This window comes from Mustela lutreola, chromosome 9 (genome assembly GCF_030435805.1).
Source record: "Mustela lutreola isolate mMusLut2 chromosome 9, mMusLut2.pri, whole genome shotgun sequence".
Lineage (NCBI taxonomy): Eukaryota > Metazoa > Chordata > Mammalia > Carnivora > Mustelidae > Mustela > Mustela lutreola.
Window position 1 is genome coordinate 38,994,700 of NC_081298.1, and position 20,629 is coordinate 39,015,328.

Here is a 20,629-nt window from a genome sequence, read left to right on the forward strand (position 1 = left end):
CAGCAGGGAGCCTGCTTCTCTCTCTCTCTCTCTCTCTCTGCCTGCCTCTCTGTCTACTTGTGATCTCTCTCTGTCAAATAAATAAATAAAATCTTTTTAAAAAAAAAGAAAGAAAAGAATCCTCTTATTGATAAGGAATAGAAGCAACAAAAACGGGCCCACTTGTTTGCTGCAGGAATTAATGAAAAAGAAAAGAGCTGGAAACAACTTATTCTCTGTAATTCATACATTTACTTGTCTATTTAACTGATATGAATTGAACACTTATCATGTGTTAGACACAATGCTAGATGTTGTATTTCCAAAGATAATGGAGACGAGGTCTCAGCCTGGTAGCAAAGACAGACTGGTTTCCCAAAAATTGCAATGCCATTGTAAAATGGTAGGCACTCTGTAATAAGGCACTGTGGGAGTACAGGAGCCTTGTTTGTTTGCAAGCAATAGAAACCTAATCTGATTGACTTAAGCAAAAGGAACTTACTGGGAGGCTGTTGAAATCTCATAGTCAATGGAGTCGGTCAGGAATCAAAGCTCTCTGGAAGCCGAGACAGAGGCTGCTACAGGATGGATTGAGATCCAATCCTTTTAGGATCTTCCCCTCTTTACTCCAGACTCCAGGATGATTCTGATGGGTCTAATTAGGGAAGATAAGCCTTCTTATCACGTTCCTGTAAGAATGTATCCAGTGGGGAACACTTATTTCCTCAAAAGGAAATTGGGATGGTGAGAAAAGTAAAATGGATGATGGGACTCTTCCAAACAGCAAACGCCCCCTTAGGCACCCTACTCTCACTAAGGGAGATAAAGAAATCTTCACAAATGAAAGGACACTTTAGATAGTTCTAGAAAGGTAGAAAGGTGTTTTTTCAGGCCAAGAAGACAAAACTGGCATTCCATTTGAAGGAAGCAATCTACACAAATGAACCACGGGTATGAAACGATAAGAAGGGGTGGTGTGTCCTAAATAAAGGGCCAGGGTGCCTGGGTGGCTCAGTTGGTTAAGCAGCTGCCTTCAGTTCAGGTCATGACCCCAGGGATCATGGGATTAAGCCCCATGATGGCTCCCTGTTCAGTGGGGAGTCTGCTTCTCCCTCTGCCTCTTCTTGTTGCTCATGCTTTTTCTCTCTGTCTAAAATACAATGCAGCAGAGTACAATACAATACAATACAATACAATACAAGAATGAGGGTTTGAAGGTCATGTTTGGCCATGTGATCCAGGCTCGCTGTGGGAGTAAGCGATACTGAGGGGAGTGAACAGAGAGGTGAAAAGGAAGTGGGAAAGGGAACTGAGGTCATTGTGAAGGTGAAGCCAAGTTTGTAGGAAAAAAAGAAGGGGCAGAAGTGGCAGGAAGGTGGTTTTGGTCAGACAATTATTTTTGAGTTTGAAATTATATTGGTGAAATACTTCTGCATGTGGATGGTAAATGACTGATGAGAAATAGAAACAAAGATTATTGGAACTGAGAAGGTCTAGCAAATAAGACAAAGTCTTTCACATGGACATTCAGCCCTGCAGGGTACTGGTGGCATATAACCATTAACTTACTGATGTGAGGGTGGCAGCCTAACTCCTTGCCTATGGAAAGAGGGGAAATCCTCTAATGCAATTCACTTTTTTTTTTTTTTAAGATTTTAAAATTTTATTTATTTGACAAAGAGAGAGGTAGAGAGAGAGGGAACATAAGCAGGGGGAGTGGGAGAGGGAGAAGCAGGCATCCCGCTGATCAGGGAACCCGATGCAAGTCTCCATAGGTCCCAGGACGCTGGGATCATAACCTGAGCCGAAGGCAGACGCTTAACTACTGAGCGACCCAGGAACCCCACTTTTTTTTTTTAAGATTTTATTTATTTATTTAAGAGAGAAAGCGTGAATGAGAGAGAGCAGAGCAGGGGAGAGGGGCAGTGGGAGTGGAAGAAGTAGACTGCCCAGCGAGCAGGGAACCTGATACGGGGCTTGATCCCAGGACCCTGAGATCATGACCTGAGCTAAAGGCTGACAATTAAGCAACTGAGTCACCCAGGTGCCTCGCAATTCACTCTTAAAGCCCTAAAATTCTCCTGAAACCCTCTCTTTGCCCAGCTCCTTCCCTTGCCCTATCCTGCATTCTTTACTCTCTTCTGTGCTTCACCACAAAATCCTAAACAAATACTATTTAAATCATCTAAAAATAGCAAAAGGAAAAAGAAAAATAGATTCATGATTTTGAATCTCAAATTATAGCTACCTCAGAAATGACATAAAGTCTCATTGAGGATTAAAGGAATTAAAAATTAAGCTAGGAGGGACGCCTGGGTGGCTCAGTTGGTTAAGCAGCTGCCTTCGGCTCGGGTCATGATCCCAGCATCCTGGGATGGAGTCCCACATCGGGCTCCTTGCTCAGCAGGGAGCCTGCTTCTCCCTCTGCCTCTGCCTGCCATTCTGTCTGCCTGTGCTCGCTCTCTCCCCCTCTCTCCCTCTGATAAATAAATAAAATCTTTAAAAAAGAAATTAAGCTAGGAGATAAACGTCCTTTAGTCTGATTAAAAATCAGGTGCTTTCAACATTAAAATGATACAAAGAGATGAAAATGGGAAGTTCTTTCCCTTGCAGAAAATCTTGCCTACACAGGCACTGTATCTTTCTTACTTAATTTCAACTGAATTTGATATAAACCAACTTCAGCTTCTGATTTTCTGAATAATGCTTCAGAAAAGCTCTTCACATTTGCCCTTAATGTGTGCCAGGAAGATACAATACCAGATAAGGAGGAAGAATAATGATCCATTACTAAAAATAACATTCTATCTAAAAAAGAATGACTCAGCAAAGAGTTTAGTCAGATAAAGATGTAATCAACTCAAACGCACTTGCATAAGAGCACAGGGATTTACAATAATCAAGTTTATTCACACTGTCCCTAGATCATTGCTGTAAAACATAAACACCTCCAGTGGTAGTGCTAAGAAATGGTAGACAAATTGTGTTGTAAGTAGAACAGTATTTTCTCCTCAAATATCTACTAAGCAAAACTTGTAATAACAAGGACTCTGATTTTCAAAGACTAATTCATGGCCTAAAACTCTTTAAATTAGCAGAAAGAAATATGGTTTAGAAAAAGGGGTTGTCAAAACTAATAATTATAAGTTAAAATAAAAGCTAACATTTATAAGCCACTTAGGGATCAGGCAGGTTTTTTTTTTAACTGATGTTAAGAGCAAGGAGCTATTATTATTCTTGTTTTACAGATGAGGTGATATAGACACAGAGAGGTTAAGTAACTTGCCCAACGTCATACAGTTGGTACCAGGTAGTTAAGGATTCAAATACAGGCAGTCTGACAGTGCAGTCTGCTTAGAGCTAAACAAAATGCAGAATTATGTGAGAAACGCAAAGTCACTATTATTGAAAATTTTGAAAAAATGGGTCTAAAATATATTAAGAAATAAATTTATTGTAATTTATTTTAAGAATTTTAAACAATTGGTTATTTATGGTTACACTTCTTTTATCTAACATTATTGAGAGATGTGTTTCATATAAATCATCTTTTTCTCATTAGATGAGTCATATCCCTTTTTATTTTGATGGTTCTCTGACGGAAATCTGTCTAAAAATCTACAATATATCTATCTACCTTCCAACAGAAGATGATGAGCATGATTTAACCTGGTCTAGAGGATTCAGAGCATCATTATGCACACCTGATCATATGCAGTCCAGTTGGGTTGCACATGATTACTTAAGAAGACAGTGCTTGTGGGAGACCTTAATGGGAAGTCCTTCAGTAATGAGTGGGAGCAAAAGGGACAAGAGGAAGATGGTGACATGCTGTATTCTTACCCTCTGGGGGGTAAGAGTGCCTGCTCTCTGGGTAGATAATTAGCTGCACTTGCTAATTTGCATCATCTTTCATTATTGTTTCCCAAAGGGTAAATGGGATAATTTAAAGTGGTACACACGCGAACTTTAATATTTTGATAGTTAATATACTTTATATTCATCTATAGATTCTACTTGTCACAAGTGATACTCATTTTCATTTTTTTCTTCTAAAAAATTAACAATGAAATATTTAAACTTGGGTAAAAGATTAGAAGGTATACTTATCAAAATTTTGAGTGACAGAAAACTAGGAGAGAATAACTGATGAATTAATTGATGTCATCGATAGGTTGGAATAATAGTCCAAAGTGAACACAATGAAACTTAATAGACATTGGTGTAAAATCTTATACCTAGATTCAAAAATTTAGATGAACACATAGGGATCAGGAGATACTTGGCTGTGATTGTCAATTTTATCTGTCTACTTGGCTAGGCTACACTCCTGTTATTAAATCAAACACTAATCTACTTGTTGCTGTGAGGGTATTTTGTAGATGTGATTAATACCCACAAGCAGGTGACTTTAAGTAAAGGAGATAAGCTGGGTTTGCCTGATTTAATCAGTTAAAAGGTTTTAAGAATTGTACTGAGGTTTCCCTGAAGAAGAAAAAATTCAGCTCCTTCCAGAGAGTTCCAGCCTGCTCTTCTTGACAAACTACCTTCTGGATTCGGACTTGCCTAGCCAGCTACCATAATCAAATCAGCCAATTCCTTGTAATAAATCCTTTAATATATATCTTCTACTGGTTCTTTTTTTCTAGTTGAACGCTGAATAATACCCAGGCTTAGTACTTTCGGATGAGAAAAAGATTTTTTCCTTGGCAAAGAACTTTATTAATCTTGTTTCAAACTTTATTCCCAGGCTTCTTCAGCTTAATAAGCTGCAAAGAATGAATTGTGTATAAGCAAAAACTGAAAAGAGCTGCAGTGTCCAAGGGGCTTGGGCTTAAAAATATTAGAGATCTAGATTTTATCAGATCCATGAACAAAATTTTAAAAAGCAGTCATAATATAAAATAGCAGCTCCCAGTAACTTCTTTAAGTTTTATTTTCTTCAGAAGTTTACTCAATTCAGTTTGCTTCATTCTTGGAAGCTTCATCAAAATTCTCCACAAGATCTGGAACTTCATCATGATCATCCTCTCCGGTAGCAAGTGGTGCTTTTCCATCCACAGATTGTTTGGGCAGAGCTTCAGCCAGTCTTCTTAAACTAGTCAGACTGTCTGCACCAAGTTGGTTTAAGATACTGGGTAGCATTTCTGTCAGCTGCTTTGTCTCAACATGGCCTGTAAGGGTGAAAGTGTTCGCTGCCAGCGATGCCTGAACTTTGGGGTTGTTAAAGTGGATCACTGTTCCTTGGTTTGTGAACATATTCACTTCTTCAATACCAGAGATATTGTTTACCCCTAACTTCTTTAAGGAGAACTGAAGTTTTTTTATCATCTGCTGTAGCTGTTCTATGAACCACCTTCTTCTTTCCGCGAGCAGTTCCTTTCCCACCAATGCGCACTTGTGCTTGCAGTTTGGCGAGTTTCTCCTGGTTCATGATAGTTTCTTTCATCTTGTTGGAGCGGAAATGGGGCCACGCGGGGGACTACGGTTGGCGCTCAGGGGGTCTCGGGCGGACCAGCTGAGATTAGGTGCACACACGCGGGGACGCAAGATGGCAGCTAGAGCGAGAAAAAGATTTCAATTCGCTCTAAGCTTGTTAAGAATCATCACTGTGAGTGGGTGCCCAAAACAACAAACAGGATCTTGGAAACAATATACACAAGATACACTATTTGGAGAGGGAGGGCAACAACTCCAGTGAAGGAGTCCATAGAGGAGTTGTTCTGTCCAACTCCTCTGCCATAATTTAATACAGACTAACACCTAATATGACTGAAGGAAGCAGTTCTGGTTTAATGTTAATAACTCTGTAAGAAATAAATGTATTAAATAATGTCATAAGCTGCATTGTATGATACTGTGAGCTTAGTCACAGGCATCTACCCAGGAGCTGCCATAAATATCTGATGAAAAATACTACACTAGATAACCTCCAAATTTCCCTAATTAATTCTACAGTTCTGTAATTTTACTTTTATTTTTATTATTATTATTATTTTTTAAAGATTTTATTTATTTATTTGACAGAGAGAGAGATCACAAGTAGGCAGAGAGGCAGGCAGAGAGAGAGGGGGAAGCAGGCTCCCTGCTGAGCAGAGAGCCTGATGTGGGGCTCTGATCCCAGGACCCTGAGACCATGACCTGAGCCGAAGGCAGAGGCTTAACCTGCTGAGCCACCCAGGTGCCCTATAATTTTACTTTTAATACCTACGCTTCTATTGTATGCTGCTAAAAGTCCTCATACTTGTAGTTCATGCTAATTTTCCTTGTCTAGAAAATCTGGTTTGTTGGATGTCTTCTTACTCGCTTTCTAGATCCACTCCATCCTTCTCTATGCCCTGGGACATTAACCCATGTGGACTGCACTAATGGGCTTCCTTCCCCTCGGGCTTCTGATTAGGTTTGGTTGACAGGCAGCAGTAGGCAGTATGAAGGGAAGAGAGTGAGGTAGTGATATTTATTCCCTGGCTGCCCAGTCTGGTTTGCTGCATGCTGGCTTAATCCCTTGACCTGAGGTCATAGGTCTGTTAGAGAGCTCCCTCCAACATACCTCTGGGTTTCTTTCTCAGCATTCTAGTAGCCACTATAGCCGTCACCCTTCAGGCCCAGGGTGCTAATGCCATTGGTGTTACTAGCCTGGGGATTACTTTGCAGTTTCCTTTCATCCTGTCTACACTTTCAGAAATAGACCCTTTATTAAACTTGTCTCAAATGACTCAATTTAAATGTGTCATTTGCTTCCTGTCAGAACTCTACCTGATACATCAAGTAACTCTTCAGCTGAGCAGTGAAGCAGTCTTTTAGAGTAAATATGGAGGAAGATAGTCTTAAAATATTAAGATTATAAAAAAAATATATCAAAGCAAGAATCTCATAAAAAATTATCAACTAGAAAGAAGAGTCCTTTCGGTTCCAAAACTAATCTCTCTCTCCTCTGGAATCCCTTAGTTCTCAATTTCTATCTGTTGCCCTTATTAGTCATGATCACCTTTCTATATGTACTTCTGTTAAAAAGAAAAATTTTCTGATTTATGTAAATCTTCAGAAATGGATATTATGACTGTTATAAGACAGGGCTTCTCAAATGTCTGTGGGATATTTAGATAACCTGTGATGAATGCAGGTATATTCTCTAGAGGTCTGGAAAGAAGGAAGGCATTTTTTTGAAGTCTTAGGTATGATATCAAAATATGAATTTTGAAATCTATTGCATACATTATAGAAGTTAGTTGTTTTCAACTATTCACTTCCCTTTAAACCTTCAAGTAAATTTGGGGCTCAGGAAATTGCAGCATCTTTATCATATAGTTCAATATTTGCTCAAAGCCATATTGAGAAGCATAAGATTAAAATTTCTTGATATTGTCAGCTTACTTTTGTGAGAGGCATACAGCATAATGGTTAAAACCTAGAGGATTTTGGCACCAGACCATCTCAGTTCAAATCCTAGTTTTCCTACTAAATATTTTCTGTGATGTTAAGCAAATTATTGTTCTGTGCTGTAGGTTTCACATCTTATAAAGTAGAGATAATAGAACCTATCTTAAAATTGGGTAAAACACTTAAAACAATATGGAAAATGCTTAATTAGAGATAGCTTATTATTTATTATTCTTAGGTATAATATAACCACTTCCACATAAGGGAAAGAGTTCTTTTTTGAGGGGTGGCATTACTTTCCCTTTTATTTTTTATTTTATTTTTTAAATTCCAGCGTAATTAACATACAGTTTTATATTAGTTTCAAGTGTACAATATAGTACTCTTTTTGACAGCAGAAGCTTCCTCAACAGTCTCTACTTACCTTACTTGCCAAATCAATCAATCCTTTTCATTTCTTCTATCAAACTTAACTTATTTACTGATGTCCACAGCACACTGAATGCTAGCAGATTGTAGGATTCTCTTTAGTAAATGTGTACATTTCTGTTCCCCAACCTTGCATGCTTACCAAAGATCAGGAGTGTTTGTTCCCAAACTTATCTGTGTCAGGTTTACTGTTTATTATAACTAAGGATTTAATTAAATACCTGTAAACTGATTACATATAAGTGCAAAAAGAAAATGTGTTTCTATGTAATGTTATTGAAAAACAGTGAGAGCCATTAAAAATGATCCACTTTAATTAAAGGTGAAGCATCTATAAATGACTGAGGAAAAAGTCTGAAAATATCTGGAAGGATTCTGCTCACAGAATGTTCCATAAGTGTCTTTAGTTTCTTGTTTCTTTAAAAACTGGACTTGGGGGCACCTGGGTGGCTCAGTGGGTTAAGCCGCTGCCTTCGGCTCAGGTCATGATCTCAGGGTCCTGGGATCGAGTCCCGCATCGGGCTCTCTGCTCAGCAGGGAGCCTGCTTCCTCCTCTCTCTGCCTGCCTCTCTAACTACTTGTGATTTCTCTCTGTCAAATAAATAAATAAAATCTTAAAAAAAAAAAAAACTGGACTTGGGAAATCATAGATGATGCATTTGAGTGTGGTTTATATTAGAAAAGCTACTAGTAGCATTTCAGTATTCAGTATTTCAGTAGATCAATGCTAAATAACAGGCAAGTTGTATTTCTATGTCAAAAAATGGTCAAGTGAATGTTTCAATGTATATGATTTAGATTTAAAATAAATTTAAGATATTTACATACTTTTATAATGCAATTAAAAACTGATATCATTAACTTTTCTCTGCCATAGAAGTTTCCCTCTCTTAAATAAGATGTTAATAAAGTAGAAGTTCATATGTATCTGTTATAAAAGATATATATCAACTTAAATACTAAAAATGATTCCTAAATTTTATAATTGAGGGCAAGTTAACTCCTATACATAGTAGTTATGGAAAACATTGTTTATATTTTCTAGTTCCTTCTTGCATCCAGAGAAATATATCAACTAACTGGCTATGCTTTACTAGGAAGAATTCTAGATTGCTAGACCAGAAAAAAAAAAAGATGGCACTATATCAATTTTGGTTTTGTCTAAAGTCTGAGTGTTTCTATTAGCAGAATAACTAATAAATGCTTTATCCACATAATTTTGGAGATTTTTTTTTTATCCAGGAGTTCTAATTATCAGCCTTGCTTATTACCATCAGAACAAATTCTGAATCTAAAAGAAGCTGACAAAATTTAAAGCTTTTGTGTGTATGAATATTTATGACTATATTCTAACACTTTTCAGAAAGTAGCTCTAAAATTTTATTTTAGATTACATGAAGTCGTTTTTAATTTACATGGTAGAGGGAATTCTACCTATAATAATTTTTTAAAAAGATTTTCTTATTTATTTGAGAGAGAGAGGGAGAGAGAGTTTGGAGAGAGAGGCAGAGAATCCTTAAGCAGACTCCGTGTTGAGCCCTGAGGCTTGATATGAGGACCCCAAGATCATGATCTAAGCTGAAACCAAGAGTCAAATACTCTTGGTTTCAAGACTGACTGAGTCACCCAGGTGCTCCTACTTACAATGATTTGTATTTCTTTTTGAGATATCTTTATTTTGAATTCCTTTTATTCTTAATTTACGTTGAATCTTCTTTTTTCCTAAAGCATTTTCTCTTTGATAGATCACTTTAATCAATTTTCTTCGTTCCAATATGTGTGATAAAAATTGTTTGAGTTCGTTCACTGATACCTACAAAAGAAAAGATTTTTGCTCATTTTTTCATGGGTAACTTTTCAAAATGATACAAGAAGATGAAAATTTTATCTGTTCATCTCATAAATACTATTTAATGCAATCACTCTAATTCCTGCTTATTTTAAATCCAAATGATGATTCACTTCACTTTAAGAATTCATATCTTTTATGAATAAAAACCTTTTAAACCTCTTGCATTTTCATCTGAACTTCAGAGCCACACATTAAAACCTGAATGTTATCAATAAAATAAAATGGTAGGAGAATTTAACCAATTTTACCCTTCTAGTGGTAAGTTGTCATGGTAATATAAATTGTGTGAGCTAAAAAAAAAGGAAGATGTTGGTATTCCTTATACATTACAACAAATTTATAATGGTAGTATAGAGATAGTATAGAATATATACTGGTAGATAGTATAGAAAATCTTGTCACTGTATGGAGAAAAATCTTAAAAAATGTTTTCCAAAGTACTTTCCAGAAGTTATATAATTAATCTATTTTAACTAAGGAAAGAGATTTGGAAGGATTGTTTTTGAGTAGTAGAAAATAATGAAGATTTTAAGAGAGAAGATTGAAAAGCTTTATGGAAATACATGTTCATAATTTATATATATACTTTTTTAGGAAAAATTATATTTGGAGACAAAAAAAATTCCTTTATTTGTCAACCACTACTTCCAAGAAGAGTAAAGGTTTTTTGTTTGCCTTTTTATACAGTATCACAATTTAAACTTCCTCTTTTCAAGATCACTTTCTGGAATGCCTAAAATGCTTTCCTCTGTAGTAGCAAAGGCATCTGAACAGTGGCTCAGAGGTTAGAGCCTGTAGAGACATGGAGTCACGAAAGGACTTATTAAAAAAACCCCAGCAAACCAGCTATATTGAGATATAATTCACATATTGTAATTATACATGTATAATTGCACGTTTAAAGTGTACAGCTCAATGGTGTTTAGACTACTCACAGAAGTGTGTGACTAGCACCACAGTCAATTTTAGAACATTTTTATCACCTCGAGAAGAAACCATGAATCCTTTAGTTATTAGCCTTCCTATTCTCCCCTTCCCCTACCCCCAGCCTCAACAACGACTAATCTGTGCTTTGTCTCAATGGAGTCCCCTATTCTGGATTTTCATATGAATGAAATCATATCGTATATAATATACTATATGGGTTTTTGTGACTGACTTCTTTCACTTAACATTTTCCAGACTGACCCCATGTTAGCAGCTTATTTTTTTTTTTTTTAAGATTTTACTTATTTATTTGACAGAGATCACAAGTAGACAGAGAGGCAGAGAGAGAGAGGGAAGCAGGCTCCCTGCTGAGCAGAGAGCCCGATGCGGGGGCTCGATCCCAGTACCCTGAGATCATGACCCTCGAGAGCCCAAGGCAGAGGCTTAACCCACTGAGACAACCAGGTGCCCCAGCTTATCTCTTTTTATGGCTGAATAATACTCCTTACATGGATATTCTACATTTTCTTCATACATTTGCCTGCTGATGGACATTTGAGCTGTTTCCAACTTTTAGCTAAAATGAATAATGGTGCTATAAACATTCATGTACAAGTTGATGTGTGGGTATGGAAGGACTTTAAATGTGATACTTCTTATTGAAGGGTGGCCAGATTAAGCAATTACAAAGACAAAATGCCCAGTTAAATTTGAATTTCACACAAGCAGTAAATTTTTTTAGAAGTGTAAGAATGTAACCAATATTGCATGTTAATAGACAGACCCAGTGTATAAAATGCTCAAAATCAATGGGTGGGTGTTCAAGTCAGTGGCAGCTCTGCTCTGTGCTGTTGTTTAGAGACCCAGGCAGGATGAGCCTCTGCCAAGTTTCAGCATGTGGATTCAAGGTTTCCCTGAGCATTTAAATCTAGCAGACAGAAAGGGAAAGAACATAGAAGATCATGTACAGAAAGGGGTTTTATTTTGTTTCATCTGGTTTGCTCCTTTTTTTTTTTCTTCAATAGGCCAGACCTGGAAGTGGCAAAGGGTGGCATTGATTTTCCATTGGCTGAAACTATCACATGGCATCACCCAAATGCACAGGGAGAATGGAAACATAACATACCTGGGTATCATGAAGAAGAGCACGTGGACTTTGATGAACCTCCAGCATTCTTTGGTATAACTGGGTGAACATATGTCATTGCCATTAAAAGAAATGCAATGTTTCAATTTAAAAATAGTCAACAGCTTTGTCGAAGAGGCAGTTACAAGTCTGGCAAATGCCTCTGATTGTCTGGTGTCATTTCTCCTATCTCCTCCTTCTACAGAGGCCATTGCTTCAAGGTTTTGATTCCTTTCCCACCTGGTAGGAGTGGGCAGAACAACTGCCAACCAGTGTGTTAGGGAGCCCAGCAGACAGAGAGCCTTTCTCTAATCCTGGAAGGCGCCCAGAGATTACATAATTCCAATAATAAGTATTAATTAAGTGTTTATCTCAGGCCCTGTTCTAAGAACTGGGGAGACCGTCATAAACAAAAAAAATTCCCTGCACTCAAAAGCTAATGTTCTGGTGGGGAAGATAATAGACAACTAATCAATGGTTAAAAGCAGGTTGTTGTTGTTGTTAAGAGTACAGATGGAATTGATAAAAGTTGGTGTTATTTGGTATAGGATGGAATTGATAAAAGTTGGTGTTATTTGGTATAGTTCTCTGATAACTTTTGAATAGATCCCTATGAGGGTAAGGAGAGAGTTAGTCCTACAAATACCACAGGGAAGACTTCTGGCAGAGGAAACAGTAAAAGCAAAGGCCCTGAGGCATGAGCATACTAGTGTGGTAGTGAGATGGTGCAGCTGCTGCAGATTGGGAGCGGGGGAGTAGTAAATAAGACAGAGGGAGCTCTGAGGCTGGCATCAGGATTCTAAACTGCGTTCTGTGTGAAGGGCAGACTTTTGGAGGGTTCTGAGTAGAACAGCGATAATGACTGACTTACATTTCAAAAAGATCACTGTGGCTGCTGTATAGAGAATATTATGTGTTGGAGAAAGGGTGGGAAAGAGAGGTTGCTGAAATGAACTGGGTGAGAGTTGATGGCCATGAAGTAAGAAAATGGTAGGGGGAAGTGGTGATAGTGGTTGGTTTCTGAATGTATTCAGAGGTATTACTGGCAGGATTTTCTGTTGAAGGATTTATAATGTATATTCTAGTTTTCAAGCAGTAAACCCAATGGAAGTCTGTTTCTAAACGTATGTGCTTGGGAAGTGTTTTTAAACTCCTAAGGGCCATTAAAGATTAACCACAACTCTCAATCAGAGTGACATGATGTTCCAAAAATGCCTTACCTAGCTCTCCTGCCTCTTCGCTCCCTGTCTCCTGAAGATTCATGGCTGGATGATTTTTTCTTATGCATCTGTTTGAACATATCACTGCCCAACTCAGAAACCCTCAGTTCTCAGTGACAACATGATAAAATCAAAATTGGACAGAATCTAAGGTTCTTCTTAGTCTAGCTTAAAAATGACACAGTAACCTTACTTCTAATGACTCCCACACCTACATGGACATCCACAACCAAACTCTTCTACTCCCTGCTTCCCAAATAGAAGAGCTTCTTTCTTACTTTCTCATTCTTGCTTATTCAGTTTTCATTGCTTCCTCTTTTCTATTATCTCAAATATCACTCCTATTCCTAGGCCTACCTCAAATTCCTTCTACCCAAAGCCCTCCATTCCACTCTTCAACAGTGATCTTGCTTCCCTCCCACCTTACAGTGCCTTCCCTTCTTGGTTAGCAGTAGCTCACTGCTCTATGGTCTCTCCAGCTGAGATCATTCCAGAGCATACATTTCACATTTTATCTGCTCAATTAATTACAGATGCTTCATAAAATTTTTTGTATAGTTCTCATCTCAAGTAGAATGTAAAGGGTAATCCTTGAGTAAAGGGGATCCTAATGAATGTGTGGATTTCTTTATTTGGGGGAACTCTCTTGTTTTCTTAAAGCCCAGGAAAGGTAGAAGCATCCTCTCCTAAGTGAGACTAACCATCTGTGGGCTTGGAGAAAAGAAAGTTTGAATTTATCTTACCGTACATTTAATCTTAATTTATTTGTGGCTAGATCATGCTTTTTAATGGCTAGATGCATTTCTATTCTACTTTGCCTGAAAGCAAAAACAAACACACAACGACAATACTGGGATGCAGAATACATTTTTAATAGCTTCCTGTTTAAAAGAGTAAGCTGTCTGCTAAGGCTAGAGGTTTGACTTAAGGTTTTTTTTTTTTTTAGTTGTTGTTGTTTTTGTTTGTTTGGTTTTTTGCTTTGACTTAAGGTTTTTCACATTGTTTTGTTCGGATGGTAATTAATAAGTTTTATTTTTAAAACAACACAAAAGTTTACTTTTTAAACACAGAAACTTTAACATATGAACAGATAACTTATTCACAATTGTTCAACATAATTACTTATACTCCAAAATAAATTTGTTAGAAATTTTAAAAATTTCATTTATATTTCCTTCTTAGTATTTTTTGCTCACCACTAATTAACTGTGTCTAACTGTGGGCAAGTTAATTAACTCCTCTGTGGCTCAGTTTAAAATAAACACAAATAGTAAACATAAATGTAAAATGGGGGGTAATAATATTGCCTAAATCATTGGATTATTGTGAGGATCATGTAAGTTAATACATGTGAAAAGCCCTGTATATAGAAAATACTCCATAAATATTAGCTATTATGATTATTATTATATTGACTATATACAGACTCAATGTAAATAAATGTTGCTGCTTTTCTGTTTCAGATTCTAAACCACTAGGACCTAGATATTTTGGCTATTTAATTTGCTCTGTTCATCAGTGAACTAAGATGTCTTCAGCCTGGGGAATCAGTAAACATTATTATTATTATTGAAATATAGTTTTTTAATCTCCTAAGCAGAATATCTAAATACCTTTTCATTAGCAGAAAATATATATTTTTTTAGCAGAAAATATTTTTATACTATATATTTTTCTGGACTAATTTCACTTAAGGACAGTAAACAACAATTTCAGCATATCGTTGGACCCCACTGTTGCTAGAAATGTCTTTGATGCTGAATATAAGTTAGCCCCCAAATTTTCAATAGCAACAACACAACTAGTGTTAATAGGACTTTAATAGCCTCCTCAAATAATTTCTGGGAGGCAGCAGGTATGAAACAATCAAGTAATGAACCAATCTGTTCTTTAAGAGCTGTAAGAATCAGTGATTCATTCATTCAGTATATTTATGCTGGGCATTCACTAGGAATTGGAAGGTAGAATGGCAAATTAGACAGGGGAATCTGTCTGATCTTATGGAACTTCCATTTGTCTGTGAGAAAGCAATAGCCAGTAAACAAATAAATGAACAAGTTAATATCAGGTGTCAATACATGCTATGAAAAGATTAAAACAAGGAGCTGTAAAGAGTGAAATACAGGATGAGGAAGGGTTGGTGCATAGCTAATTTAGACTGGATGCCCAAGAAAAGCCTCATGAAGAGGTGACTTTGAAGCCAAGAATTTAATGACAAGAAAGCAGTCCTGCATAGTTAGGTGGCAGAGCATTTTAGGCAGAGATAACAGTAAGTACCAATGTTCTAAAGTGGGGGCAAATTTGTATGGTCTAGGAATAAGGCCCACGTAGCTGAATGAGTATGAGTTAAGGGAAGAATTATAGAAGAGAAAGAGAGAGAGAGAAGTAGGGGGTCACATCACAAGGGATATGGTAAAGAGTAAGTATTTTATTAAAGAGATAAGAGGAAGAAACCAGAGGGTTTTAAGTGACATACCCTGATTTATATTTTAGAAAGAAAGAAAGAACATTTTGGCTGACATGTGAGGAGCAGAACTGCACAGGATTAAGAGTGGGAGGGAGCAAGAAGAATGGTTCAGAGACTACTGCAGTCAACCAGGTGAGGGATGATGAGATTTGAAGTGCAGAAGCAATGGAGGTACACTATTTAGGCAAACTTAGGATATGTTTTGGAAATAGTGCAGCTGGGGAATGGATATGGATCAGATGTAGGAATAAGAGAAAGGACAAAGTCAAAGATAACTTCTTGTCTTTTGACGAGACCAGTTGAGTGGATGGAGATTCCAATTACACAGATGAAGAAGAATGGTGAGCGAGGGTGAATTTTTGAGGAGGGAATCCATCTCATCCCACTAGACACACAACTCTATATATGGTAATGACTCCAAACTGGTTTTCTGGGTTTTTTTTGTTTGTTTGTTATTGTTGTTTTTGTTTTTGTTTTTGTCTTAGAGGAGTAAGTGTGAGCCATGTTTGCTTTGGAATGAGAAATGAGTATCATTCCTTGCAAATGAGAGATAGGTGAGAAGTTAAAGAAGGACTGGTGGGTAAGGATTTTTTGCCTGTCAGTGCCTTGTGTTCCTTAGGGCTAAACAAAGGCTTTCTTGCTTTCCTTAACTAACTATGTCCCTTTTTCTTTCCCGGCTCACATGCCCCAAAATAGTGACTGTTCCTTGGCACTGTGTAATACCCTAAATTCTGCTGAAAAATTTCTCTGGAAAAAGAGCACATGGAAGGTAAGCGCTTATTGAAGGCATCAGTGAGGACAATAGGAATGGCAAAACAAGAATAGCTCAGCACCTCCTCATTAGTGGCCCTTGTCTAGGTCAATGAATGAGGTGTTACAGGGTTATGGAAGAGCAATACAGTATGCTATATTTGGTTTGGCAAGAGGGAGGAATTGAATTTCTACTTCCTCCACGATATACAGATGTGGATTCTATATCTTATGTTTAGGTCACTATATTTCTAAAGAGTATGAACATTAGTGCTCCAGGCATTATCAGAGTTAAGCCAAGTTATGGAGAAAGGCAAGAGGATGTGGAAAAAAAGAAGAATTTTCTTTTCAGGTTTCCCTAGGTTATTGGTTCTCAGAGGAAGGTCCCTGGAATGACAACACCAAACATCACGTGGGAATCAGTTAGAAATGCAAATTCTCAGTTCCACTCAAGGTCTACAGAAGCAGAAACTTTGAGGGTAAAACTCAGTACTATGTGTTTTAACAAGTCCTTCAGGTGATTCAGATATATGCTAAAGTTTGGAACTCTTGCCCTAGGTCAAATTGAAGAAGGTAGTCAGCCAAATAAAGTGGAATTAAAATACATAAATAAAATACAATAAAAATTTATATCACTCATCAGACAGTGAAAATATCTACACATAGCAAAAATTCACACTGATGTTGTCTGGATTATGGTTTTATTTATTTATTTTTAAAGATTTTATTTATTTATTTGACAGACAGACTTCAGAAGTAGGCAGAGAGGCAGGCAGAGAGAGGGGAAAGCAGGCTCCTGCTGAGCAGAGAGCCTGATGCGGGGCTCGATCCCAGGACGCTGGGATCATGACCTGAGCCGAAGGCAGAGGCTTTAACCCACTGAGCCACCCAGGCGCCCCTGGTTTTATTTATTTTTAAATATTTTATTTGCTTATTTGTCAAAGAGAAAGAGAGGGAGAGAGGGAGCACAAGCAGGGGAAGTGGCAGGCAGAGGGATAAGCAGGCTCCCTGCTGAGCAAGGAACCCTTGTGGGACTTGGGCCCAGGACCATGGGATCATGACCTGACCCAAAGACAGATGCTTAACTGACTGAGCCATCCTAGTGTCCCTAAATTATGGTTTTAATCAGCCATTTAAGGTATATCAGAGATTATTCAAGCTTTCTAGGTTGTCTTAAATGAATGTATATATATTTGGAAAAAAGAGTGTCACTTTTGAAGTTGTAAATCTCACTGTTTTAGTAGTTTTTCTTCCTTACTGTAAGATGCTATTTATGAGGTGCTTATATTGAAGCAAAGATGTTTTTAGTGATGGTCTTAGTGTTTTTCATTTTGCCTAAAGTATCTTCAGTTAAGAATATAAAAAAAATCTTAGAATACTTTTTCCTATTATGCCTAGAATTTTTAAAAAGATTTTATTTATTTATTTATCAGAGACAGAGCACAAGTAGGTAGAGCAGCAGGCAAAGGGAGAAACAGGCTCTCCACTGAGGAGGGACACTGATGTGGCACTCTATCCCAGGACCCTGGGATCATGACCTGAGCTGAAGACAGACACTTAACCAAGTGAGCCACCCAGGCATACCCCTAAGATTTTAAAATTTTTTTTTAAAGTTAAAATTTTTAGTATTTTTTAAATTAAAAAAAAAAAAAAGAAATATGGCAACAGCCACCTGTAATTTAAAGGAATAGTTAACTCTTAGAAGAAATCATTCATCAATGAAAACTTTTTTTTTTTTTTGGGAAAAGACAATGCTAATTATTTTATTGCGTATTTGCATATCTATCTTCTACAGGCATCAAATGACAATAGTCAAGAGCTATTCAAAGATGATTTTTAAAATGTAGAAAAATGGTAAAGTAGAAAGTGAAAGGGGAAAAATAAAATAGCATTAGTAATACTAATAATATAGTGCTAGCATGACACTTCTGACAATTGATAAATGCACTATAAGGGTACTTTTCTGAAGTTAAGAGAACATTAAGATGGTGGTGGATATTGTGGAGGGCACGTATTACATGGAGCACTGGGTGTGGTGCATAAACAATGAATTCTAGTACACCGAAAAGTAATTTAAAAAATTAAAGAAAGAGACAGAACATTAAGAACTGATACATACTAGAATATTTATATTCTACATTTGTACATGCAAGGAGCAGAAAGTTACAGTTAAATATTTTATTTATTTATTTATTTGTCAGAGAGGAAGAGAGAGAGAGAGCGCACAAGCAGGCAGAGACGGAAAGAGAAGCAGGCTCCCTTCTGAGCAAGGAGCCAGATGTGGGACTCGGTCCCAGGACCTTGGGATCATGACCTGAGCTGAAGGCAGCGGCTTAACCCACTGAGCCACCCAGGCATCCCAGAAAATTATATTTAAACACATAGCCATATTAGGTATTCATGGTACAGGTTATATATAGATTATTAAAATCAAAAGGAAACCCTAGAAAACTATTTTTTGTCATTAATTTCAGCACTTTTTTCTCATAAATTTCATTAAAGTTACTGACGAGTAGTTTCTGTTCTGTATCTGATACAAATATTGCTGAGCAGTGATATTCTTTTATTTACAAATATTTATCAAGCACTTACTATATTTTAGAGACTAATTAAGGCTCTGAGATACAGAAGTGGGCAAAAAGTAAAGGGCCTGTATTCACAAAGTTCAATATCCAGAGGGAAGTCAAATATGAACAATTAAATGAACACATAATGACATAATGACACGTGATAATAAAACTTATTTGGAAAGTGAAGAAGTATGCTGTTTTAGAAAGATGATTAAGAAAAGTTTTGTTTAAAAATTTTTTTGTGTTTTTTTGAGGGAGAAACATAAGAGTACATACCTGAATAAAGTGTGTAGTGGGGGCAATGAGACCCCTGATTACCTGGTAGATCATTCTAGGCAGAAGGAAGAACAGACCCTGAGGTAGAGATATAGTTGAGATTCTAAACATATTATGGAGGCCAAGATGGCTGGAATGGAGTGAGTAATGTGGAAGGTCAGAGCTCAGATAAAGAGCAAAAAGCAGGTTATATGAAGTCCTGAAGGACATGATGAAGAGTTTGACTTTGTTCTATGTACAATGGAACCCATACTTTGAGGTGAAGAGACTACAGTGGCATAAGAATGTAGTCAGGGGGCGCCTGGGTGGCTCAGTGGGTTAAGCCTCTGCCTACGGCTCGGGTCATGATCTCAGGGTCCTGGGATCAAGCCCCGCATGGGGCTCTCTGCTCAGTGGGGAGCCTGCTTCCCCCCTCTCTCTCTGCCTGCCTCTCTGCCTACTTGTGATCTCTCTCTCTCTCTGTCAAATAAATAAATAAAATGTGAAAAAAAAAAAGAATGTAGTCAGAACTAGGGAGTTGACTACTACCATGGAGTCTCAATGGGTGACATTGGCGGCTGGTGGTAGAGTTGTTAAGTGACTGGATTCAGGATATATTTTAAAGACCACGATATTTGATGTGTTGGGTATGAAAGAAGTGGAGAGTGACTTTTAGCATCTGTGGATGAAGGAGCCATTTGGTGGTATGAGAGACATGAGGGAAGAACAGGTTTGGGAGTGAGGAAAATCAAGAGGTCAGTAGTTAACATGTCCAGTGTCAAATGCCTTTTAGATATGCTAGTAGAGATGTCTAAGCCACATTTAGCCAATTTGTGTCTTGAGTTGAGACAGCGTATGTGATTATAGATGTTGGGAGATTGATAGAGTGTATGAGATGATGTAAAGTCAGTCTTTAGACTGACTAATGACTAAAAGAAAAATAGCAAAGTTATCAGTTAAGAGTGAGGGATAGATATGTTGGATTTAGGAAAACAGGAGAAAATATGAAATATGAAATAGAAACCTTAGAGTTGGGGGCAATAAATTTGACTAGGGATATGTTCAGGTTTGGAGAGAAACACTGAATGCCTACTTGAGGCTTGTAAAATTAAAATGAGACTGGTTGTGTTTATTTCCAGCCACATTTTAGATAGGTACAGGGATTGAATGGTAGAAAACTATATTAAGTCAGGGTTGAGGTTTCACCACTTAATTGGATGGAGTGCAAGAGGAGTAACTAAATGGAAGGTCTATATGAAGCAGTGATTTTACATGACACTCAAACCCTTATCTGAGGTTCCCAAATCCACAAAATCTGAAAACAAAATTTTTTCAATAGTTTGGTGCTCAGATTCAATTTGTAGGAAAACCTGTCTGGATCTGATGTGAAGTTATTTATGTTCTTTATTTATCCCATTTAATGTGGATATTCATATGCTTGTTGCATAAAAAATAATATGCTTGAAAACAATGTATTTCCCCCAGTCTCAGCTAGAGGTATTCTATAGTATATGATATGTAGTTCTGTGTGTGTATATTATAGGAGGTATCCTATATGACACGTATGTCTGTGTTTGTAGTAGTGTATTTCCAAAATTTAAAAAAGCTACCCAAATTCTGCCTCAAACTCTTCTAATAAACTGAAGAGGAGAAGAACTTCCCAATTCATTCTAT

The 20,629-nt window shown here is 37.2% G+C and overlaps 1 protein-coding gene and 1 pseudogene across 2 annotated transcripts in view; both read right to left on the reverse strand.

Annotated features, from left to right (window-relative positions):
* Positions 1-20,629, reverse strand: part of SEL1L2 (SEL1L2 adaptor subunit of SYVN1 ubiquitin ligase) — a 120,874-nt gene that overhangs the window by 74,798 nt on the left and 25,447 nt on the right. For both annotated transcript variants that reach the window (XM_059134069.1, XM_059134068.1), the window contains exon 3: positions 9,433-9,601. In XM_059134069.1, coding sequence (XP_058990052.1) covers positions 9,433-9,601 — 169 coding nt within the window. The remainder of the gene's footprint in view (positions 1-9,432; positions 9,602-20,629) is intronic.
* LOC131808121 (transcription factor BTF3-like) lies at positions 4,694-5,540 on the reverse strand (annotated as a pseudogene).